General features: G+C 51.2%; 1 protein-coding gene across 2 annotated transcripts; it reads left to right on the top strand.

The window, feature by feature from the left end:
- The first annotated feature begins 5,850 nt into the window (after nucleotides 1-5,850).
- Nucleotides 5,851-19,012, top strand: TBC1D21 (TBC1 domain family member 21). 2 transcript variants are annotated; one of them, XM_002922987.2, is made up of 11 exons: nucleotides 5,851-6,013; nucleotides 12,666-12,773; nucleotides 12,906-13,009; nucleotides 14,447-14,541; nucleotides 15,066-15,176; nucleotides 15,291-15,391; nucleotides 16,330-16,426; nucleotides 16,791-16,891; nucleotides 17,792-17,908; nucleotides 18,523-18,606; nucleotides 18,980-19,012. In XM_002922987.2, exons 1-11 carry the CDS (start codon nucleotides 5,954-5,956, stop codon nucleotides 19,010-19,012), a joined length of 1,011 nt encoding a protein of 336 aa, XP_002923033.1. In that variant the 5' UTR covers nucleotides 5,851-5,953. The 2 variants fall into 2 exon arrangements, with proteins under 2 accessions (XP_002923033.1, XP_011227909.1); XM_011229607.2 differs by lacking the exon at nucleotides 12,666-12,773.
- Nucleotides 19,013-20,298: the final 1,286 nt, after the last annotated feature.

Raw genomic sequence — 20,298 nt, 5'->3', positions numbered from 1 at the left:
ACCACTGTTCTGGGGCAAATAATGGCAAATCAATCAATGCCTCGGGCTATGCCAGACACTGCTGAGCACAGCGTACACGTCATTTAACTTCACGGCAATACTATAGAGTTGATAGTGTGCCCCATTTCACAGGTAGGGAAACTGAGTCTGCAAAATTAAATCACTTGCCTGGGTCACAGCACAAGTAAGTTGCAAGACTGGGATCGGAAACCAGGTCTGTTGAGCTCTAAAACTCCTGCTTCTCTCCTCCCCACTCACATCGATAGATTATCCCCCGGAGAGGGGAGAATGGGGCTCATTTCCTGCAAAACCCACACTTATCAAACAGATGCGTGGATGTTCGAGGCAAGCGTTTCATTTCACATAAGAGGCTTTACACCNCCCTCATGAGCTCTGACGTCCAAGGGGTCCCCCGGTCGGCCTCCTTCCCCGGCGTTGGCCTCCTCAGCTTGGGCTTTCTCTGGGAGGGGAACCACTGTTCTGGGGCAAATAATGGCAAATCAATCAATGCCTCGGGCTACCAGACACTGCTGAGCACAGCGTACACGTCATTTAACTTCACGGCAATACTATAGAGTTGATAGTGTGCCCCATTTCACAGGTAGGGAAACTGAGTCTGCAAAATTAAATCACTTGCCTGGGTCACAGCACAAGTAAGTTGCAAGACTGGGATCGGAAACCAGGTCTGTTGAGCTCTAAAACTCCTGCTTCTCTCCTCCCCACTCACATCGATAGATTATCCCCCGGAGAGGGGAGAATGGGGCTCATTTCCTGCAAAACCCACACTTATCAAACAGATGCGTGGATGTTCGAGGCAAGCGTTTCATTTCACATAAGAGGCTTTACACCCCTGGATTTAAGATCAGTGACTCCCTGGTGGGGGATGGGGAGAAGGGGAGTAGGCAGGGGAACACTCACACACATGCACGCACACACACAGACACACACACACACACGCACACACACACATCCGCCCCCGGGGAAGGCCTCCCAGAGCTCCTGGAGAGAAACCCAGAGCTTTAAGGCAGTGAGGACATTAGCTACAGGTCTTCGTCCACACTGGTGGTCCTGGAGCCCAGGGCACAGGAGGGGCCCCCAGCTGGGTCTGTGGCTTTTGGGGAGAGGCTGCTTCCTGGGCAGCCCAGGGACAAGGATGCTGGGAAGAGACAGGTGAAGCGGTGGTAGGTGCCCTGGGAACCTCTGCTCAATCCCTTCCCTCCCTGATGAAAGCAGCAGGGAGAATGCATTATTTTTTCATTAAAAATTCATTTTGGAACAGATAGCCTTCAGAGATGTAATTAGCCACATTATTTCTCTCCATTAGCAGTCCCTGGAGTTTGCTGGAATTTCTTGTCCTTTTTCCTCCCCATTTCACTCTTTCCATGGCCTTTATAAGCTAGGTTGTAGCACCCCGGCCTCCCTCCCGCGACCATCACCACCTGCTCTGCTTCTGGACCGAATACCGAGTTCAGAATCTTGAGAAGGAGCGATGGCAGACTCCCTCCTCCCCCCTGGGCTGTGGGATCAGAGTCCCCTGAGCCAGCAAGGGGCTCACAGATACCCACTTCTGCCAATATGACACAGCCCGGCTCGTGGCAAAGCTGGGTGGAGGCAAAATGTTCCCAGCTCCCCCACATACTCGTTAGGTGATGCCAAGAGCTAACTTAACCTCCCTGGGCTTCTGCCGCCCTCACAGGATGGTCCAGCTCAACACTGACAGTTGTAAAGGACTTCACCTGAGGTAGACGCAAATACCCTGTGGTCTGGGCGTCTGGGGACAACAGGGGACTTCTGGGGGCCAAAGGATAGGTAGACATGACAACATAAAAGATCCAGCCATGGCTCAGGGAGACTCAGAGCTAAGTGCTTGCTGGTGCTCTGGGAGACTGGGCTGGAGGTCAGGGGTCAGGGAGAACCATGACGAGGACCCCCTAAGGGGCAAGGCCCCTCCAGAGCAGGAGGGAGTTCACGGGAACTCAGGCTCAGCTGCCCAGGGCTGAGTGCCTCTCTTTTGCTGATTCTGGTGGATTCGAAGCCCAGAGCTGCTCCTGCGGGTTATTTCTGGTGTGCATGACAGCTGGATGGGGGGTGATAGACGTATCATCTTCAACTGACTGGGGGGAAGTGTGGGCTCCCCAAGATCTTGACAATGACCCAATGTGCAGCGACTAACCCCTTGGCACTCCAACTGGCTTAATGGACTCCAGGGTGGCCAGCTGTTTCTCTGGGGAACTCCAACTACCACAGGGCTCAGAAGACAGCCATCTGCATCCCCAGCTCCCCAGTCCCTGCTTCCCTCACATTAGTGACACATGACGTTCAGCTGTCTCCAGCTTTGTCAGAAATACTGTGCTCCATGGGGGCGAGGGCAGGAAACCTGCTGAGGGAAAGCTAAACTTATCCTGGTTTCTCACAATGAGGGGCAAAGAGAAAAATACAGCTTCAGCATAAAAGATCATTGGCACTTTGCGAGGAGATGAAATGCCCGTGATTTGTGCCAAGAACTAGCATGGCCCAGACGCTGACAGTCATGGGGAGATGCCCTTTGAAGGGGCTGGCAGATCACGGTCACAGGGACACGGTCACAGGGACACGGTCACAGGACACGGTCACAGGGACACGGTCCCATCGCATTGCACAGAGTTGTGCTGTGCTGCATTGACATAAGGAGCTCGAGGGAACGTGATTTCTAATACTGGCCTCAGCCCACTTGGATACTAATCCGGGTCCTCAGGTTCCCGAAGAAACGCAGAGAAACGGAAACTGGCCCACGGGATCTTTGAACTTTCACATGGATGTTCCGACAAGCCTCATGGAAGCAGGCAGCCCCTTGACTCAAGTCTAGTTCATAGTGATTTTTTTGGACACATCCGGGCACCAGTAACAAAAACAGGGATACTGAGGTGCATGATCAATACCATGGACTGGGTGGCCCCGAGCCCCAGGCCCGGGCCAGGCTCCTTACGCACGTGGCTTCACTCACCCTTCAGTTCCCTGTAGTAGTATCACGCCACTGCCTTCCCCTGACCCCCCCGAAGGGTAAGAGATGGTGTCAAGCAAAACCACCTTTTGGGGAGGAGGTGCACTGTGTGGACGAGAGCGAGCAGCACAGCGATGGCCAGCACCGGGCGCAGCGTCCCCAGATGCCAACCTGCTCCGTGGTTTGCAGGTGTCGGCATCACCAGGAGAGACGCTACTCACACAGGCCCCGGAGGGAACAAGGCTGTGTTCATGCAAAGAGACAGAGCGGGACCAACTTCAGCAGTGGGCCTTGGTCCACTGTGGCCAGTGGGTCTCGTGCCGCAGCCAACACAGGGGTCTGATCTGCACGCACCCCTCTTGTGCTGCAGATGAAGGACCCCGCTCCCGCCCTGCTGGGAAGAGATTCAGCGGCGGGATTGGCCAGGCGCCACTTGACGCACACACTTGAGCAGAACAAAGGAGCGCACATTGAATCTGGAACAGGCACAGACATTCCCACAGGAGGGGATAAATCCAGCACAGGCTGTGAGGACTCCCTGTCTCTTAGTAAGGAAGTGTCCGAGGCCCAGGGCCCACTGTTGAGTGGCCACACACAGGTGGAAAGATGGCCTGCCTTTCACAGCAGGTGGGACCACGGTCGCATGGTTGGTTGGGCGGCACGGTCAGGATTTGAACTTGGGTTTTTCTGGCACCAAAGCCCATGAGCCTTCTCACTGTGTGAGCCGTGCTCTTCTGAGGATGAGAGGGTCTTCCCCAGGCCCCTTCCAAGCCTCCCCGCCACCCTCCTGCCTCACCGCCACACCCTTCCGCCAGGGGACAACCCAGATTCCCCCCACAAAAGGTGGGCTAGGACGGTTGCTCCCTCCCAGGACTTCTTTAATGCAAATTCTGTATCTCTCCAACCTTTGCCCATACTCCCATACCAAGAATAATATTTGAAAAGCTGGGATTCTTGTGCCCTGAAGAACCCCTATGTACAGAAATTTAAAGTGGAAAAACTGGGCTGCTATCAAGGAGGGGGAGATGCATAAAAGACAAGTGATTGGGGGGAATGTAAAGAATTTGAGGAATTATGTAAATAAATGGACATGGTAAGAACTATGCGGCCCTGAAGAAATGAGATTGACACATGTAAATCCCTTGTAAGTTTCAGCAAAAGGAGTAAAAGGGATCCAAAACCCTTCTTGCTTCGGTATCCTGCAATTCCATTTGAATATTAAGCCTCCATGTGGTTGCTCTGAGGCTTTTGTAATATGACCAAACCATCCTGGCTAATTTGGGCCAGGGTTATTATATACAATTTACAGACAAGAAGCCAGAGGTGAAAGGAAGTTCAGACGATGATCTATGGCCATCGTGTTCATTTTAGAAGCCACGTCCAATTTAACACATAGTTTTTCCAACTCCCTGCCTGATCCTGAGCTTCTTAGGGAAAAATTGCAGTTAATTCTCAGTTGTCGGCGTCGTTACTGTGGGGGAACAGAGGCATAGATAATCCCAAATGGTGAGTAATGCCCATGCCATGTCTCTGGCTCTGGACATTTGCTTTGGAAGCGTCTTGCAGACCGCAGAATAGAGGAACCCTGCTGTGGGAGGCTGCCCCATCCTCATTCCACCCGGTCCTGCTCAAAGCCACCCACCTCCTGCTCCTTGAAGACCTAGGATTAAGGGGACGAAGCTATAATGTTTTCCTAGGCTGGCATAAAGTAGTGTAGGTAGGCAGAGAATAAGGTGTTTTGATTTAAAAGGACCCCCACGGTGGCGCAAGCTAGCAGAACAGTAACAGTAAATGAGACAATGAATTGTGTCCACCGAAGACTTCCGTGCTGATTCATTATGTTAATAAGGATGTGAGAGCTGGAGGTTGACTATATTCTGATTTCATGGCTGGGGGACCCATGGCTCAGGAGGAGGGAACATCCAAATTTAAGGTCAGAGTCCAAATTCCATCTCCAAGCTCCTGATCCCAATTTGGTTGATATAATTACTACTATCTCTTAATGACTATGGATGCTTTCAAGCCAAATGGCCGGGACCTAGGTAGAAATGCAAGCAATGCTTAAGGTAGAGAACCAGTGAGGCCGGAGCCAAGAGGAGCCAACTTCTCCGATTCATTCAACAAATATTGAGAACCTGCCAGCGCCAGGCTGTAGGGACGGACGTTGACCCTGGCCTGAGGAACCGAGGGTAGGAGGGGAGACAAAGCACATGTGAAATCTCTGTAATACCTTCAGAGAGGACAGTGGGATGAGATCTAAGCTTCGTTTATTCTTCCATTCAATTAAGTCCTTCATTCAGTCATGCGGGCATTGTCTTAAGTGCTCTAGATATAAAGATAGATAAGACTGGTCTCTAACCCCAGGAGCTACCAATCAAATACACATACTGATACTGAATCACCCAAGGAGTTTTCAAAAGAGAGTCCCGCAGGTCTCCAGCCCAGACAACTGATTCTGAATCTGAAATTGACACCCAAGACACCGGAAGCTCAGATTCTAGGTGTTATCTGCGTTTGGTACTGATCTGTGCCATAGCAAGGGGAGGGGGCCCAGAGCAGGGACAGCCCAGAGATAGGGAGGAAGGCTCCCTGGCCTACCTCTCCTCGGAAGCCTCCCCTGACCTGCCCAGCACACTGATCTGCACGTTCTCAGCCCCAACCTCCACTGTACATCCTGTATGTCCTGCGATTTTTCTGGCTGACGGGTAGGTCTAGTCGACTCCCGGGTGTGTGTTACGTCTGAAGCTGAGGACTCCCATGTTCCATGGTCATTGTGATGAGGGTTCCAGGGCCCTTGTGACACACGCTGCCTGGCCCTGTTCAGCTGTGGGAGGTTAAGGAGAGGCCCAGTTCCTCCCGGGAATGAAATTCATCCCCCAAAAGGAAGATCACTTTCCCCCTGCTAATTAAGCATCATTTAGGCTCCAAGTGAGCTCTGGTCAGAAGCTGCTTTGAAGACGTCCAGCCAGGGCCATGACCACCCTCTCTCCTGAAAACAGCCTCTCTGCCAGGTGGTCAGCCTCCTTCATCCTGGTGCGTGTTCCTCATCAGCTCCAAGTCCTTCCCTCCCCAGCTTCTGGTTTGCATTAGGGCCACTTTCCTCAGTGGGGTGGGAAGGACTAGAACCCTGAGCTTGCCTACAAGGTTGAGCAGGGTAAATTGTACCTGGATCTCACATCAGGACTGAAAAACACAGGTCTCCTTGCTCCCTTTCACCCTTCTTTCTGTCTACGGCCATACCACCCTGAACGCGCCCGATCTCGTCTGATCTCAGAAGCTAAGCAGGGTCGGGCCTGGTTAATACTTGGATGGGACACTCTTCTTTCTAAGCCAGTTACCTTTCCCCATATGTGACATTCTAACTTTAATGACTTTTCGGTTTGCAAGTTCAGTCCTGAAGATGCTGATAAATTTTCCTTGGTGTTTTTGCCAACAATTTTGGTATGCTGCCACCAGGTGGCAGTAATGCCTTTGTTAGTAGGTGGTTTTGAGCCCATTTAATCAGATACATCTATTCATTAAATGTCAGCCTCAGTCATAAGTTTTCCACACGGTGTATTTTTCAAAATCATAACTAATTATATGACCTTAACCAATCTCAAATTTCATTAATCATATTGATTAAGGAGTGATACATAAGAAGGCAGAAAGGCAAAATGGGCACCCCTCCCCCTGAGTTTTAAATGTTACGGCTTCATTGCAAATTATCAACAGGTCTTGACTTGGATTTTCTTTATATCTTTATTCATTTCTCTGAAATTATAAACTGATAATAATAAAATAACTGTCACATAGCCTTTAGTATGTACCACGACTGGTCTAAATGCTTTATTTATAGTCATTTATTCTCACCATAACCCTCTTTGAAGTGCATGATGCTATTAGCTTCATTTTAGGAGAAAGCTGGGGCACAGAGACAAAGCCACTTGCCTAAAGTCACACAGTCAGTAAGTGGCGGAGCTGGTATTTAGACCCAGACTGTGGAGTCCATCTCCCAAATCAGTGATTCTCAAAGTGTGGTGCCCACAACGACCGCATCAGCATCAACTGGGAACTTGTAATGCAGACTCCTGATCCCCAGGTGTTCTGAACCAGACACTCTCAGGGCGGGGTCCAGTGATCTGTGTTTGAACAAGTGTTCCATGTGAGTCTGATGTTAGCTAACTCTGAGAACCGCTGTTTTAAACCATTCATTTAATCACTACGCTATGCTGATGATGCTAGTCACCCAGGTAACTTTCAAGTCGCACATATGCCTCCTCGACCCCAATTTTAATACTCCTTCCCTCCTTGGGCCACCTGCTCTCCCCTGGCTGAGAGTCACTGACGTAATGAGCCACTCTTACTGTTGGGGGTATATCTTGTCCCTCAAGGGAACTGGAGTAGAAAAGGTTGAGAACCATAAGCAGCCAGTGACCCTTCCCAGGCCTCCTGGGAGGCTCTGTTGTATTCAGAGCAACATGGCATCAAAAACCCTCCTGGAAAACTTGCCTTATCCTCCAGTAGTGTTCCTATTTTACTAAAAATATTAGAGGGGGCGCCTGGGTGGCTCAGTTGGTGAAGCATCTGCCTTTGGCTCAGGTCATCCCGGGGTCCTGGGATCGAACCCCGAGTCGGGCTCCCTGCTCAACTGGAAATCTGCTTCTCCCTCTCCCTCTGTGTGCTCTCCCCCTCCTCAAATAAATAAATAAATCTTTAAAATTAAAAAAATTAAAATATTAGAGAAAATCCTTAACCCAATGATGCAGAATAGAAGAGGGTGGGGGATATATGTCTGCAGCCAAGCCCGCTGGTAGCAGGAAGAGGTTAGAGAGACTCAACCACTCAGGACTCCTACTTCTGGCCCCCCTACTCTGGAGGAAACATGGCCATGGTGTCGCTAGGTTTGCTGGGGGTGAGCTTTAACATGGTTAAGCCCACCATGAAGATGGGAGACTTTCACAACTGCTCTACCTAGACGTACTCTTCCTAAGAGACTAGGGGAAAAAAGCTATAACAGAGCTGAAGGGTATCCAGCACCTCATGGACTAGATATCACCCCATCCTGAATCTCCAGGTCTTTGTACCCAGATGGTGGTGCAGGGGTTTCGTAGGTGAGCGGAGCAAGGAATGGGGGACTATGGGAGGATGAAGATGGATTTGAGAGCCCACTAAGTTGACGATCTCTCTTACTTCAAAGGACCCCAGACACAGATTCCATGATTTCTGGCATAGACAGGCTGTGTGAATGGACTGGAGAAGAGAGGGGAGGACTTCTGTGTGGAAATACTCCCAGGTCGACGGCTTCTTGTGCTTGTCCTTGTCCTTGGCTCGCCAGCAAACGTCTTAGATGTTCCTGTGGTTGGCCTTTCGCTTGCTTAGGTTTGCCCACAGAAGTGGTGGAACTAGAGAAATTGAGTTTCCTGAAAGGGGAAGTCAGTGACTTTTCGTAAGTGAATTCAGCCCTGGCAAAGTTAGGCAGATGGCCATTAGTTGCAGGTAGAGGTTTAGTCCTGTAAATTCACCGAGCACTCAGCAAATGCCTTCACGTGATGTTTCTGATTATCTCTGCCTTATTGTGTTGATGTCATATCTTTTTTTTTTTTTTTTGGTTTCTGTGCATATTATTTACTTTGCTACCCTTTCGTTCCTGTTGACCCTCTTTTCATATCTTCGTTCATCATTTATTTTTAAATCTTTCTATGGCATAGATTTTAAGGTATGCCTTTTGTTAACAGCTTGTAATAGTATATTTTTTTATTCAAACTGAAAATCCTTGCTTTTTACTCTCCCTGGTAGCGTGGAATTAGGGCTAAACACCCTGATTCTTGCACCAAACAGCTCTGGGTTCAAATCTCAGCCCTGATATTTACTGTATGACTTCAGATATACTAAATAATCCTCCTCCAGCCTCAGTTCCCTGACCAGTAAAACAGTGTAATAACCACAGCTACCTCGTAGGGTTGCAAAGATTAAATGATGATTCTAAAGTGCTTAGGACAGTGCCTGGCACATCACTAATGCTTTGTAAATGTTTACAACCAATCAGAGAGGTTTTTTTTAAAGATTTTATTTTATTTATTCGACAGAGATAGAGACAGCCAGCGAGAAAGGGAACACAAGCAGGGGGAGTGGGAGAGGAAGAAGCAGGCTCACAGCGGAGGAGCCTGATGTGGGGCTCGATCCCATAACGCTGGGATCACGCCCTGAGCCGAAGGCAGACGCTTAACTGCTGTGCCACCCAGGCGCCCCACCAATCAGAGAATTTAATGCATTTATTTTCATAACTGATTTACTTGGGGTTCTATCCTTTTTTATGCTTTATGCTTTTATGAATTTCTTATTGTTTCCTGTATTATTTGCTTTGATTTCTAAAAGTGAATTAGAAGGAAAATGCCGTGTTCCTATAAATCTCTAATTTTTAAAGTAAAAAAAAATTTTTCTTCTGACTCCATCCTTCAATCTAATTAAAAAAATGTTTGTAGTTAAAAATCTTCCCACAAAAAACACTCCAGGCCTAGATGACTTCCCTGGTGAGCTATATTAAATATTGAAGAAAGAAATAATACCAATTTTACACAAACTATCCTAAAAAATTTTAAAGTGGGAATATATCCCTGCTTTTTCTACAAAGCCAACATTACCCTGAAAATCAAAGACATTACAAGAAAAGAAAATTATAGACCAATATCTCACGTGAACATTGATGCAAAGATCTTAAATGAAATGTAGCATAGAGTCTCCAATAATGTATAAAAAGGATAGCATACCACCAGCGGGCTTTAGCCAAGGAATGCAAGGGTGATTTAACCTTCAAAACCGTGCAATATAATTTACCATATTACCAAACTAAGAAATGAAAAACCATACGATCATTTCAACAGATGTCTAGTATCATTTGAAAAAAGCCAGTAGCCATTCCTGATAAAAACTCTCCGCAAACCAGGAATGGAAGACAGCTTCCTCCACCTGATAAAGGGACACTACAAAAGGCCTGCAGCTAACATCATACCGAATCATGAAAGTCTGAATGCTTTTCCTCTAAGATTGGTAACAAAGATGCCTGCTCTCACCACGTTTCTTCACCATTGCACTGGAAGTTCCAGCCAGTTAAATAAATCAATAAATAAATAAATAAATAAATAAATAAATAAATAAATGAATGATTAAATAAATAATTAAATAAATAAATAGCACCCAGACTGGAAAGGAAGATGTTAATCTGCCCCCTATTCACTGACAGCATGATCCCCTGTGTCAGGGCTGGTGACCTTTTTCTGCAGAGGTCCAGATAGTACGTTAGTCTGTGTGCCATATGTCTCTGCTGCAACTGCTTAACTCTACTATTTTAGCGTGAAAGCAGCCATAGACAATACATGAATGAATGCCAATAAAACTTTATTTAAAAAAAAAAAAACAGGTTACAGACCAGAGTTGGCCTATGGGTTGTGGGTTGCTGATTGGGCCTCTATAATAAATCCCCCTGGAATCCACAAGAGCTACTAGGACTAATAAGTGAGATCAATAAGGCGGCGGGATACAAGATCAATGTATAAAAAATCCATTGTGTTTCTATCTACTAGCAACGAACAATCGGAAGTTGGAAGTTTAAAGATAACACCCTTGGGGCGCCTGGGTGGCACAGCGGTTATGCATCTGCCTTCGGCTCAGGGCGTGATCCCGGCGTTATGGGATCGAGCCCCACATCAGGCTCCTCCGCTATGAGCCTGCTTCTTCCTCTCCCACTCCCCTGCTTGTGTTCCCTCTCTCGCTTGCTGTCTCTCTCTCTCTGTCGAATAAATAAATAAAATCTTTAAAAAAAAATAACACCCTTTACCATAACATCATCCCAAACCAAAATATTTGGGGATAAATCTGATAAAATATATGAATAGTTTACATACCTATGATACAATGCTGAGAGAAATTAAAGACCTAAATAGATGGATAAATATACCATGTTCGTGGGTCAGAAAGCTCAATGTTATTATCCGTTCTCCCCAAATTGACCTATAAATTCAACACAGTCCCCATCAAAACCACAGCGGTCTTTACCATAGACATTGATCAGTTGGCTAAGATTTCTATGGAAATGCATTGCCAAAGTTCCCTTTCACAACTAAGGACCCCAGGACACAGCGCAATGTTGCCTCTTCTCTCTTGCTTCCTGCCACAGTGCATTCTGAGTGTTGCAGTCTGAATATAGGTTGGGAGAATATGATAGCAGCTTGAGGGACGGAGAGAAGCCGGGCTCCGCTCTCCTCTGCTCAGACGACAGTGTCTGTGAACTGGGGCGTGGCATCAGGACAGACCCCACTTCCCAAGGTTAGGCCAAAGATGAGGGTGGAGGTCTTTTTGGTATCTTCTCAGGCCCTTGTGTCCTACTTCGGTTCAGAAGATAGAGCATGTATGAGTTACTAAGGGGCTCAATCCATCCCTATCAAATGTGGAGTTAGTGGAAATTATCCCAAATCTGGCCCGTGGGTTCTTACTTTTTTATTTCCAGTGCTAAAGTGATTTCTAACAGCTTGCCTCTCTTGTGGTCAGTGGACCAGGGGCAATGACAATCTCTTGGGAGCTTGTTAGAAACGTGTCCTCCTGGGCCCCACCCCAGACCCTCTAAGTCAGAATCTGCATTTGAAGAAGATTCTCAGGTGACTCGTATGCAAATTCAACTTGAGTCACACGTGTGCATATCCAGGTGTATATCAATGGGGAGTTGGGAGTGTGTCTATCAGACATGTCTAGTCACCTGCCAAGCTCTGTCCATCAGCACATCCTCATGCCAGCAAGATGGCTTCTCTCCAATAAAGGCTTCCTCTAGGAAGCTTCCCCCAGTCTGACAGGAGCTCTTATGTCCTGGTTACTGTCTAATGAGCATTTTTAATTATTTTGCATGCAGTGCACTCACCTCCCCCATCACACACACAAGAGCGCATGCGCGCGCACACACACACACCCCTCTCTTATAGACCAGAAACCATTTCTTGTGATGAACTGTTTTATTCTTCCAAGAAAGGCAAAAGGTAGCTCATGGGAGTGTTTAGTGCTTATTTCGTATTTTTCCACTATCAAAGCAGTAGACATTATTACAAAAAAGTTTGGAAACACAGGAAAAAGGAAAAGCTTATGTAGGACCCTATTTCTCAAAGAAATCACTCTTGCTTTTGGTGGCATTTTTGGTGGGTTTTTTTTTTTTCAGTTTTTTTCCTAGCAGAATTTTGATAGTAGTTAATTCGCTATACACTAGAGTATATAAGGTGTAGTTTTTATAATATGTAACAGGTATAGCGCGTAGAGAGGATAGAGGCTAGATACTGAATGTATAATTTTGTATTCTGCTTTTGTCCATTAACATTTTAATTTTTCCAGGTTATTATTTGTTCCCTGTAAGCATCATTTTTATGCCTCACAATATTCCATTGAGTGTATAAATTATAGTTTATTTAACTATTCCCTTATTGCTTAATGTTTAGAGCACGTGTGGTTTTCATTTTGGTAAGTAATGCCCAATGAAAATTACTGTGCATTCAGCATTTTTCTATAACTTTGCAGTAATTTCTTCAGGATAGATTTCCAGAAATGAGTCAGAGGCAGGGAACTTGATTCATATCGCAAACTCCAGAGTATGGCGTGGAAAAAAAAATCACACTTAAAGAAAAGCCAAAGGTTCCTAACAGAGGGCTGAAGTGATTGTCTTTGCCAGGTGAAGAGAAAACCACCCATTGACAAGACAGAATGGGATGGCTTCTTTGATGAGAATGGTCTGTTGGCCAAGTCACGAGACTTCATTTGTGTGAACATCCTGGAGCGGGTACGGTCCCCAAGGCCTTGCTTTGGCACTGGAGGGCATGGGTGAACAAGGGGCAGGCATGGCATTTGGAGACACCCTCTTGGCAGGCATCTGGAGGTCCCATGACCTCTCACCTCTCACCCTCACCCCCAGGGTCTACACCCCTTCGTGAGGACAGAAGCCTGGAAGTTCCTCACAGGCTACTACTCATGGCAGAGCTCCCAGGATGAGCGGCTCACCGTGGACAGCACGAGGAGGTAGAACATTCCAGATCTTGTCAGGGGAGGGAAAAAGCAGGGGAGTGCCCACCCCAGCCTGACAAGTGCTGTCTTCTTCCCCCAGATGCATTTCTTATTCTAAGAGACAAAACCTAAGAGACAAAACCCCCATGTGCTCCTGACCCAGGGCCGGAACACAGGAGATGCCAGCACCTTCCCGCCCAGCTCCATTTAGCAGGGCACACACTGCCCAGCATGGTCTTGATCCCAACAGCTCCTCTTCCCACCGCCATCCCTTCCCTTCCTTCCCTAGGGCCTACGCAGCCTATTTGAGGTGAAGATTCATGCACAAAGGGCCAGTGGAGAAACATTCAGGGCAGTAGGGGAACGGAGGGCCAGCCTGGAAAGCTCGAGAGCCCTGACAAGAGCCCGTGTTAGCTCCCCGAGGCTGCTGTAACAGGCACCACAAACCAGGGCTTTGCAACAGCAGAAATCTACTCTCTCGGTTCTGGAAGCCAGAGGCCCCAGAGCACATCCCCGCAGTGCCACACTCCTTGAAGGCTCTAGGGAAGAGTCCTCCCCTGCCTCCGGTTCTGCCAGCTCCGGGGACAACTCCGATCTCGGCCTCCGTGGTCATGTGGCCTGCTGCTCTTCCTTCTGTCTCTGTGTTATCTCTGTGTGTCCTTAGAAGGACACTTTTCATTGGATTTAGGGTCCACCTAGATAATCTTTTTTTTTAAAGATTTTATTTATTTATTTGACAGAGATAGAGACAGCCAGCGAGAGAGGGAACACAAGCAGGGGGAGTGGGAGAGGAAGAAGCAGGCTCATAGCGGAGGAGCCTGATGTGGGGCTCGATCCCAGAACGCCGGGATCAAACCCTGAGCTGAAGGCAGACGCTCAACGGCTGTGCCACCCAGGTGCCCCCACCTGGATAATCTAGATGGATCTCATCCCCAGCTCCTTAGCTTAATTACATCCACAAAGGCCCTTTTTCAAATAAGTTCACATTCACAGGATTCAGCGGTTAAGGCCTAGACTTATCTTTTGAAGGGTCACCATTCAGCCTCCTACAGCACCTAAGCACGTCCTCAGACGGACACCAGACACAGCCTCATCCCGTCCTTCTGATTCTAACACCAAGGTGCCAGGATTATCCCCATTCTATGGAAGAGGAAACTGAGGCTTAGTGAGGGATCGTGATGTCCCCCAGTCCTCACCCTCATTGCAAACACCCAATTATTAATTTGCGGAGCCAGGATTCAGGAGCGGCTGTGGGACCCCCAGGGCCACAAGACTGAACCCACCTCCATCTGCCCTCCAGGGCCAGAACATGGTTAGGGCTGGTGCAGACAGAGATGAGGGAAAGCATCACAGGTTGGGGGGGGGGGGCAGCCTAGCGGAGAGCACGGCTTAGACTGCCCTTGATTCGTGGGGAGAAGGCAGCCTCCTCCAGCCTCAGTTCTGTGTGCACAGGAAGAACTATGAGGCCTTATGCGAGATGTATAAAAAGATTCAGCCCCTTCTGGAAAACCTGCACCGGAACTTTATGGAGACTCGGAATACCATTGGTGAGCAGAGTCGGGAGGGCAGGGCTGGGCAGTGGGGAGTGCCGGGGCCATGCCTGCCCGCTCCTCAGTCATATCCAGGGCAGATGGCTCCCTGGTTCCTGGGAGTTGCCTTGAATTCTGGAATTCTGCAACCAAACCCTGTGAGTCCGCGCACCATCTCTCCCAGGGACTCCTCCATGCCTAGTGGCACATTCCCCCAAGTGCACGCTGTTCCTGCTGCTTTGTCTTCATCTCTCCCCTCTGGCCTTGAACTAGGCTGGATTTCAGTTGGACGGGATCGGTGGAGCAGAGGCGGGGATGGGGGCATTCCTGGTGGAGGGTATGGCCTAGTCCAAGACCTGGAGGTGGGGCCAAAGCCCGGCAGCTCAGGGTGTGGTGCTGGGCAGCGCCTCCCGGGCCACTGCTGTTTTTACAATCTACTCCCCAGGGTGCCCTGGGTCCTGCCCTCCCGGGGAAGAAACTCATTCAGGACCCCTCTGCTGGAGGTGATCTGGTTCCACCTACCTGTCTTGTCCCCAACCTAGCATATGACATTCAGAAACTCTACGACAAAGACCCCCTAGGAAACGTCCTCATTGACAAGAAGAGACTGGAGAAAATCCTGCTCCTGAGTTATGTCTGCAATACCCAGGCAGGTACGCTGCAGGGCCGAGCCTCTGTTCAGCCCCCTCCTCTCCATTTCTTTCTGGAATCCCTTCCCCACCTAAGCCCTGGCTCACCTGTCCTCACTGTCCCCACCCCCACCCCAGAGTACCAGCAGGGCTTCCACGAGATGGTGATGCTTTTCCAGCTGATGGCAGAACATGACCACGAGACCTTCTGGCTTTTCCAGTTCTTCCTGCAGAAAACGGTGAGGGCTGGGCCTGAGCTCAGGGACCACCTCCCTGCCACTCCCCAGACACCCCCTGGAGGTTAGGCAGGCAATGGGAGCCCTAGCTCTTTCCTCCAGTCCTGAAACAGCCCTCTGGGTCCCAGAGGAGCCTGGGCGGGCAGCACTCACCCCAGTGAGTTTAATGGGAGGTGGGCTGTGTGTGTTGCAGGCATCGAGTTGAGGAGGGGGCTGGAAGGGTGCTCTGGGTCCAGCTCTCGCCAAACCTTGAAAGAGTGTAACGGGCCAGTCCCAGGGATGGCTCCCTCTCTTGGCATTCCCCTCCCCAAACATGGCTCTGCTCCCACGGATCTTCCATGGCTCCCCATCTCCTCTGGAACAAAATCCAACAACCTTGGCCAGGCATTCAGGGAACATCTTTGGCCTTGCCTCTTACTGCTCCCTTCACATGACCCACACTTCAGGCCCACCAGGGGACTCGGGACTCCCCAGATGCACCCCATAGCGATCAGGTTGAGGGGTTTTGAAGGTGCTTCTCCCCCGAACACCCTCCCGGGAAAGCCCTTCCTCAGGATCTGTGAGAGCCTGTCCAGAATCGACCCTCATCCCTTGCTGCGTCCCTGCAACACTGCGCTCGCCGCTCTCCCCCTGTCCCGCACGGTTCCGACCCGCGGCGTGTGTGCGGAGGCACACCTGGGCTCACGGCACTGTGAGCCACACCCGAGACATCTCTGGATCCCCACCCCCACACACGTAGGTGCATACACACCTACAAACCAACACATCTACACACGCAGGTCACACCGACACAGACATGATGTGAGTGTGCGCACACAGACACCCGGGCTCGTAGAGACACGAGCCCTGCCTGGAGCCAGCCACACACACGGCCTCTGAACTGAGCTGTCGGTGAAGCAGGCCGGCCCTCAGGCAGAGAAAGTCGGAACCATCTTTCTCAGGGGAACAGCTGTGTTATCAAGATCGGCGTAGGCAAGAACCTGGACGTGCTCAACATCCTGATCAACTTCTTGGACCCCGTGTTTGCTGAGCACCTGAGTGAGTGGACCCCCGACTCAACCTCCTGCAAACGTACAGCTCCCTCCACAGAGCAGGCATGAGAAGGGCCCAGAACCCAGCCCCAGGCAGCAGTGCCCCATCCCGGCGGCGAGGGAGCAGGACTTCGGCCTTCTCTCTGGGCCCTGGGAGGAGGGTTCATCCAGATGGGGTTGAGCCTGGACAGTTGAGAATCCACCCCCAAACATTCTCGGAAGACCACTGGCAACCTGAGAGCGGGGCATTCTGGATTCCCCCGTGTGCTTACATGCTCTGCCGTTCGGCCTGTCTGTGCGCTTCTGCTCTAACACGTGCCCCGATTCCTGACCTCGGCCTCCAGGCTGACACCCCACTTCTCTCTCCACAGGAGGGAAGGGGGCGGGAACCGTGCAGTCCCTCTTCCCCTGGTTCTGCCTCTGCTTCCAGCGTGCCTTCAAGTCCTTCGACGACGTCTGGAGGCTTTGGGAGGTGAGTCTTCCTTGGACGGAAGGGCTAGGCCCCCACCCCTCCAGCGGGCAGGGGGAAGCCCTTTTCCTGGTTTCCCGACTTGGGATGGAGTTGAGCAGGTTGGGGTTTCTTGGGGGAAGTGAGGAAGTGAGCGCACGAGCACGTCCATCTGTCATCCTGTCGCATCAGGACCTTCTGCAGGGCAGCAAGGGCAGAAGGAGGGCCCCTCAGCCCTTGCGGGTGGAGGCCAGGCCTGCTGTCCTGCCACCCTGCCCAGGCAGGCCTCCCTCTGCTCCACATCCCCTCACCCCTGGAGAAGGAGGGGCCCCCCAAGGGCAGGACAAGGTGCAGTTCTTTGATCCGATGCCATCAGTCCATGAACCTCCCTGGGAAGAGACTCACTACCCACTTCTGCTCTGCCCGGCCCAACACTCAGCCCAGCATTCAGCGCCCCACAAGTCAACTCCCACCCACCTTACCCCTCCCTCATGGCCTGCTGGTTTCCATGCCCAAGTCCATGGCCACCCCCAGACCTTTGGGGACACCCCTGGGATGGTGGGCTTATCAACCGTTGCTTTGCCAAGGCTCCTCTCAAATGCTTTGGATAGTCACCGGGTCATTCTCCCTCCTTCTCCTCTTTCCCCTTCCTCCCTCCCTCTCCCTTTCTCTTTCCCTCCTTCCCTCTCTCCTCCTCTCCTCCTCTTCCTTCCATCTAGCTAATGAAGTCCGGGCAGCTTTTTCTCTGAGTCCCCCAGTAGCCAGCACAATGCCTGGGATCCCCAGAGGTAGCACTTCCCTGAGTGAATGAGGGAGTCAGCAGGGAGGCCCAGGGACGGCTGACCCGGGGTGGGCCTGTGGTCAGTGGGCCTCACCATCCGAAGGGCCAGGAGGCCCGGGCTGAGACTCCCGGGCCGCCTGCAGGTTCTGCTGACAGGGAAACCCTGCAGAAACTTCCAGGTGCTGGTGGCCTACAGCATGTTGCAGATGGTGCGCGAGCAGGTGCTGCAGGAGAGCATGACCAGCGACAGCATCCTCCTGGTGAGAGCACCTCGGGCTGCGCCGGCCCCCCCAGCCCCCCTCAATGCCATCCCGGCCCTTGGCCCCTGGCAGGAACTGTGATGCCCTGAGCACGGTGCTGGTGCTGATAGAGACCAGCTCACGTAAGCCCATGACAAGCCGGAAGCAGAGGGACCGTAACCACCACAGCAGCACCCCGAGTTAGCATAGGAGGAAACTGAGGCCTTGAATGCTTCTTAACCTCTAGGTTTACTGCCTCACAGTTAACCCTCTGGGCCCTAGGGTCCCCTATGCAAAAGACCGAGAGTTTTCTGACATTTCTAAAAAGCAGCTGGAGTCTAGGTTAAAAAAAATCTAGGGCAACAGCCCAATTATAGAACAAGGTCTCCTTAGAAACTCCTGAGACCCTCAGTGGAACTCTGGTACTCCTTAGGGCCCGTACGAAAACGACATTTACCATCTCCCCCCAATACCACATTACAGTGGTGAAATTCGGGCACTGTGCCAGGCTGGTTGGGAAGAGATCAGGTGGCCCCGGCGACTGCCGTGAGCAGTGGCCTTGTCCCCGGGAAGTAGCAGGCAGCCGCCTGTGCCCAGGGAGACCTGCTTCCACCCGGCTTCCTCTCCTGGCACAGGCCTGCAACAACCTCATTGACCTTGACGCTGACGTGCTGATCTCTGCTGCCTGCTTGGTGTATGCTGAGCTCATCCAGAAAGATGTAAGTGGCCCTGATTATTTGTCTTCCTTGTCCAAGAAGCCCCCTTGGATTTTCCAAGCCCAGCTCCGGCACATGGCAGGCTATTTGGCTTCAGAGACAGGGTTTGTGCCTCGTTCTCTGCCGCAGCCCATGGGTGCTGCTCGGCACGGTGGCCTTGCTGTTTGCATATGCAACTCCCGCCTTCGCAGGGAGACCGTGCTGCCCAACGACGGGGCCCTCATCCCTCTGTTCCCTGCATCCATCCCAGCGGGTCGGGCACAGGGCTGGGCCCCCAGGGGTTCAGTGGAATATCACCGGCTGGACAGACTGAAGAATGAGAGCAACAGAACAACGTCTGTCCACCTCAACCTGCCAGAACCCTCCTCTTTCCCAGGTTCCTCAGCCATTAAAGGACTTCTTTCTCTGAGGACTCTCGCAATGGACAGATGCCCTCGACGGACGGGACGGAGGTGGTTCCTCAGCCGTGAAGTCCGACGGGGCGTTGGGTGAGGGTGTAGGTAATATAACCACACTAGAAACAGCGTCTGGAGTCGCAGGTTGTGGTGGGCAGGGTGTCTCCTGGGGACGCGTGCGGGCAGAGGGGACGGTTGGATACAAAGAGAGGCCTGGTGGGCGAGCAGGGAGATGGCGAGGCTAAAGGGGGGCAGGCACCCCTGCTCCATCCCTGGGCCAAGTCTTGAGGAGAAGCCCTGACCACAGGACTTTGCACACACTCCGCCTTTTCCCCCTTACGCCCGACGCTGTGGTCACACACTCAGTAGTTCTTCCCGGGCTTTCCCTGCAGTCTGTGGAAGGACACAGCCCAGGTCTCTGGCTCGCAGGCCATTCCCTTCCTGGTTTCAAAGCCTCACAAGCACACCCTCACGTCTCGGCCTGGAATGCCTCCTCGGACTAAACTCTCTCCTTCAGCCTTACTCAGTCCCTCCGGAGAATGCCCCCTGGTCCCTGGCCCAGGCACGTCAGTCGCCCCCCTGGGCAGAGGCTGTGCGTCCCACCCTTCCCAGATGGTGCCACGGCCCGGAACCCCCTTCCCAGCCTGCTCGTGCTCCGAGGGTGCCTCGGGGCAGACTCGAGGATTGGCCAGAAGGAGCTGAACTCACAGAAGGGTCGGGGCTGGCCAGGTGCCCCCATTTCTGCTCTGCCTGTGCACACGTGCATGCAAACACACACACACACACACACGCACGCACACACACCAGCCCAGTGGCTACACCTTTACAGAGGGGCTGATGGATGGGCAGGAAGAACGTACGCCACACAGGAAATACCGTCTTGGGAACATAAACCAAGAAGTGAGATACCCGAACTTACTCACGTGCCTTCCCGCCTGGAAAGTGCTAGCTCTTTAGCCATGCAGGAAAGACCCTGGTGGGGGGACCAGGGCCCCACTCTTCAGCAACACCCCTCTTCAGCACGCACACAGTGGCCAAGAGACTCAGAGCTAGCCATGGATGGGGACTGTCACTTGAAGGGAAGGAGACCAGACACTAATTGGGAATGTAGTGCTTTCTGAGTGATGGTCACTGAGAGTGACAGGATGGGAGCAGAGAGGGGGGCAGTTGGGGAAGAGGGAGAAGGATGGTTAGGCCTCCTTCTGAGGGCCGGGGTCACAGCAAAACCAGGGGATCCTTCCTGCCCACGTTCCTGGCATACGTTCTCTAGGAACAAAACCTTGTTTTTATTTGACCAAAG

This window comes from Ailuropoda melanoleuca, chromosome 5 (assembly GCF_002007445.2).
Source record: "Ailuropoda melanoleuca isolate Jingjing chromosome 5, ASM200744v2, whole genome shotgun sequence".
NCBI lineage: Eukaryota > Metazoa > Chordata > Mammalia > Carnivora > Ursidae > Ailuropoda > Ailuropoda melanoleuca.
The sequence above is the reverse complement of the archived record's forward strand: the minus strand, read 5'-3'. Positions and strand labels throughout refer to the sequence as shown.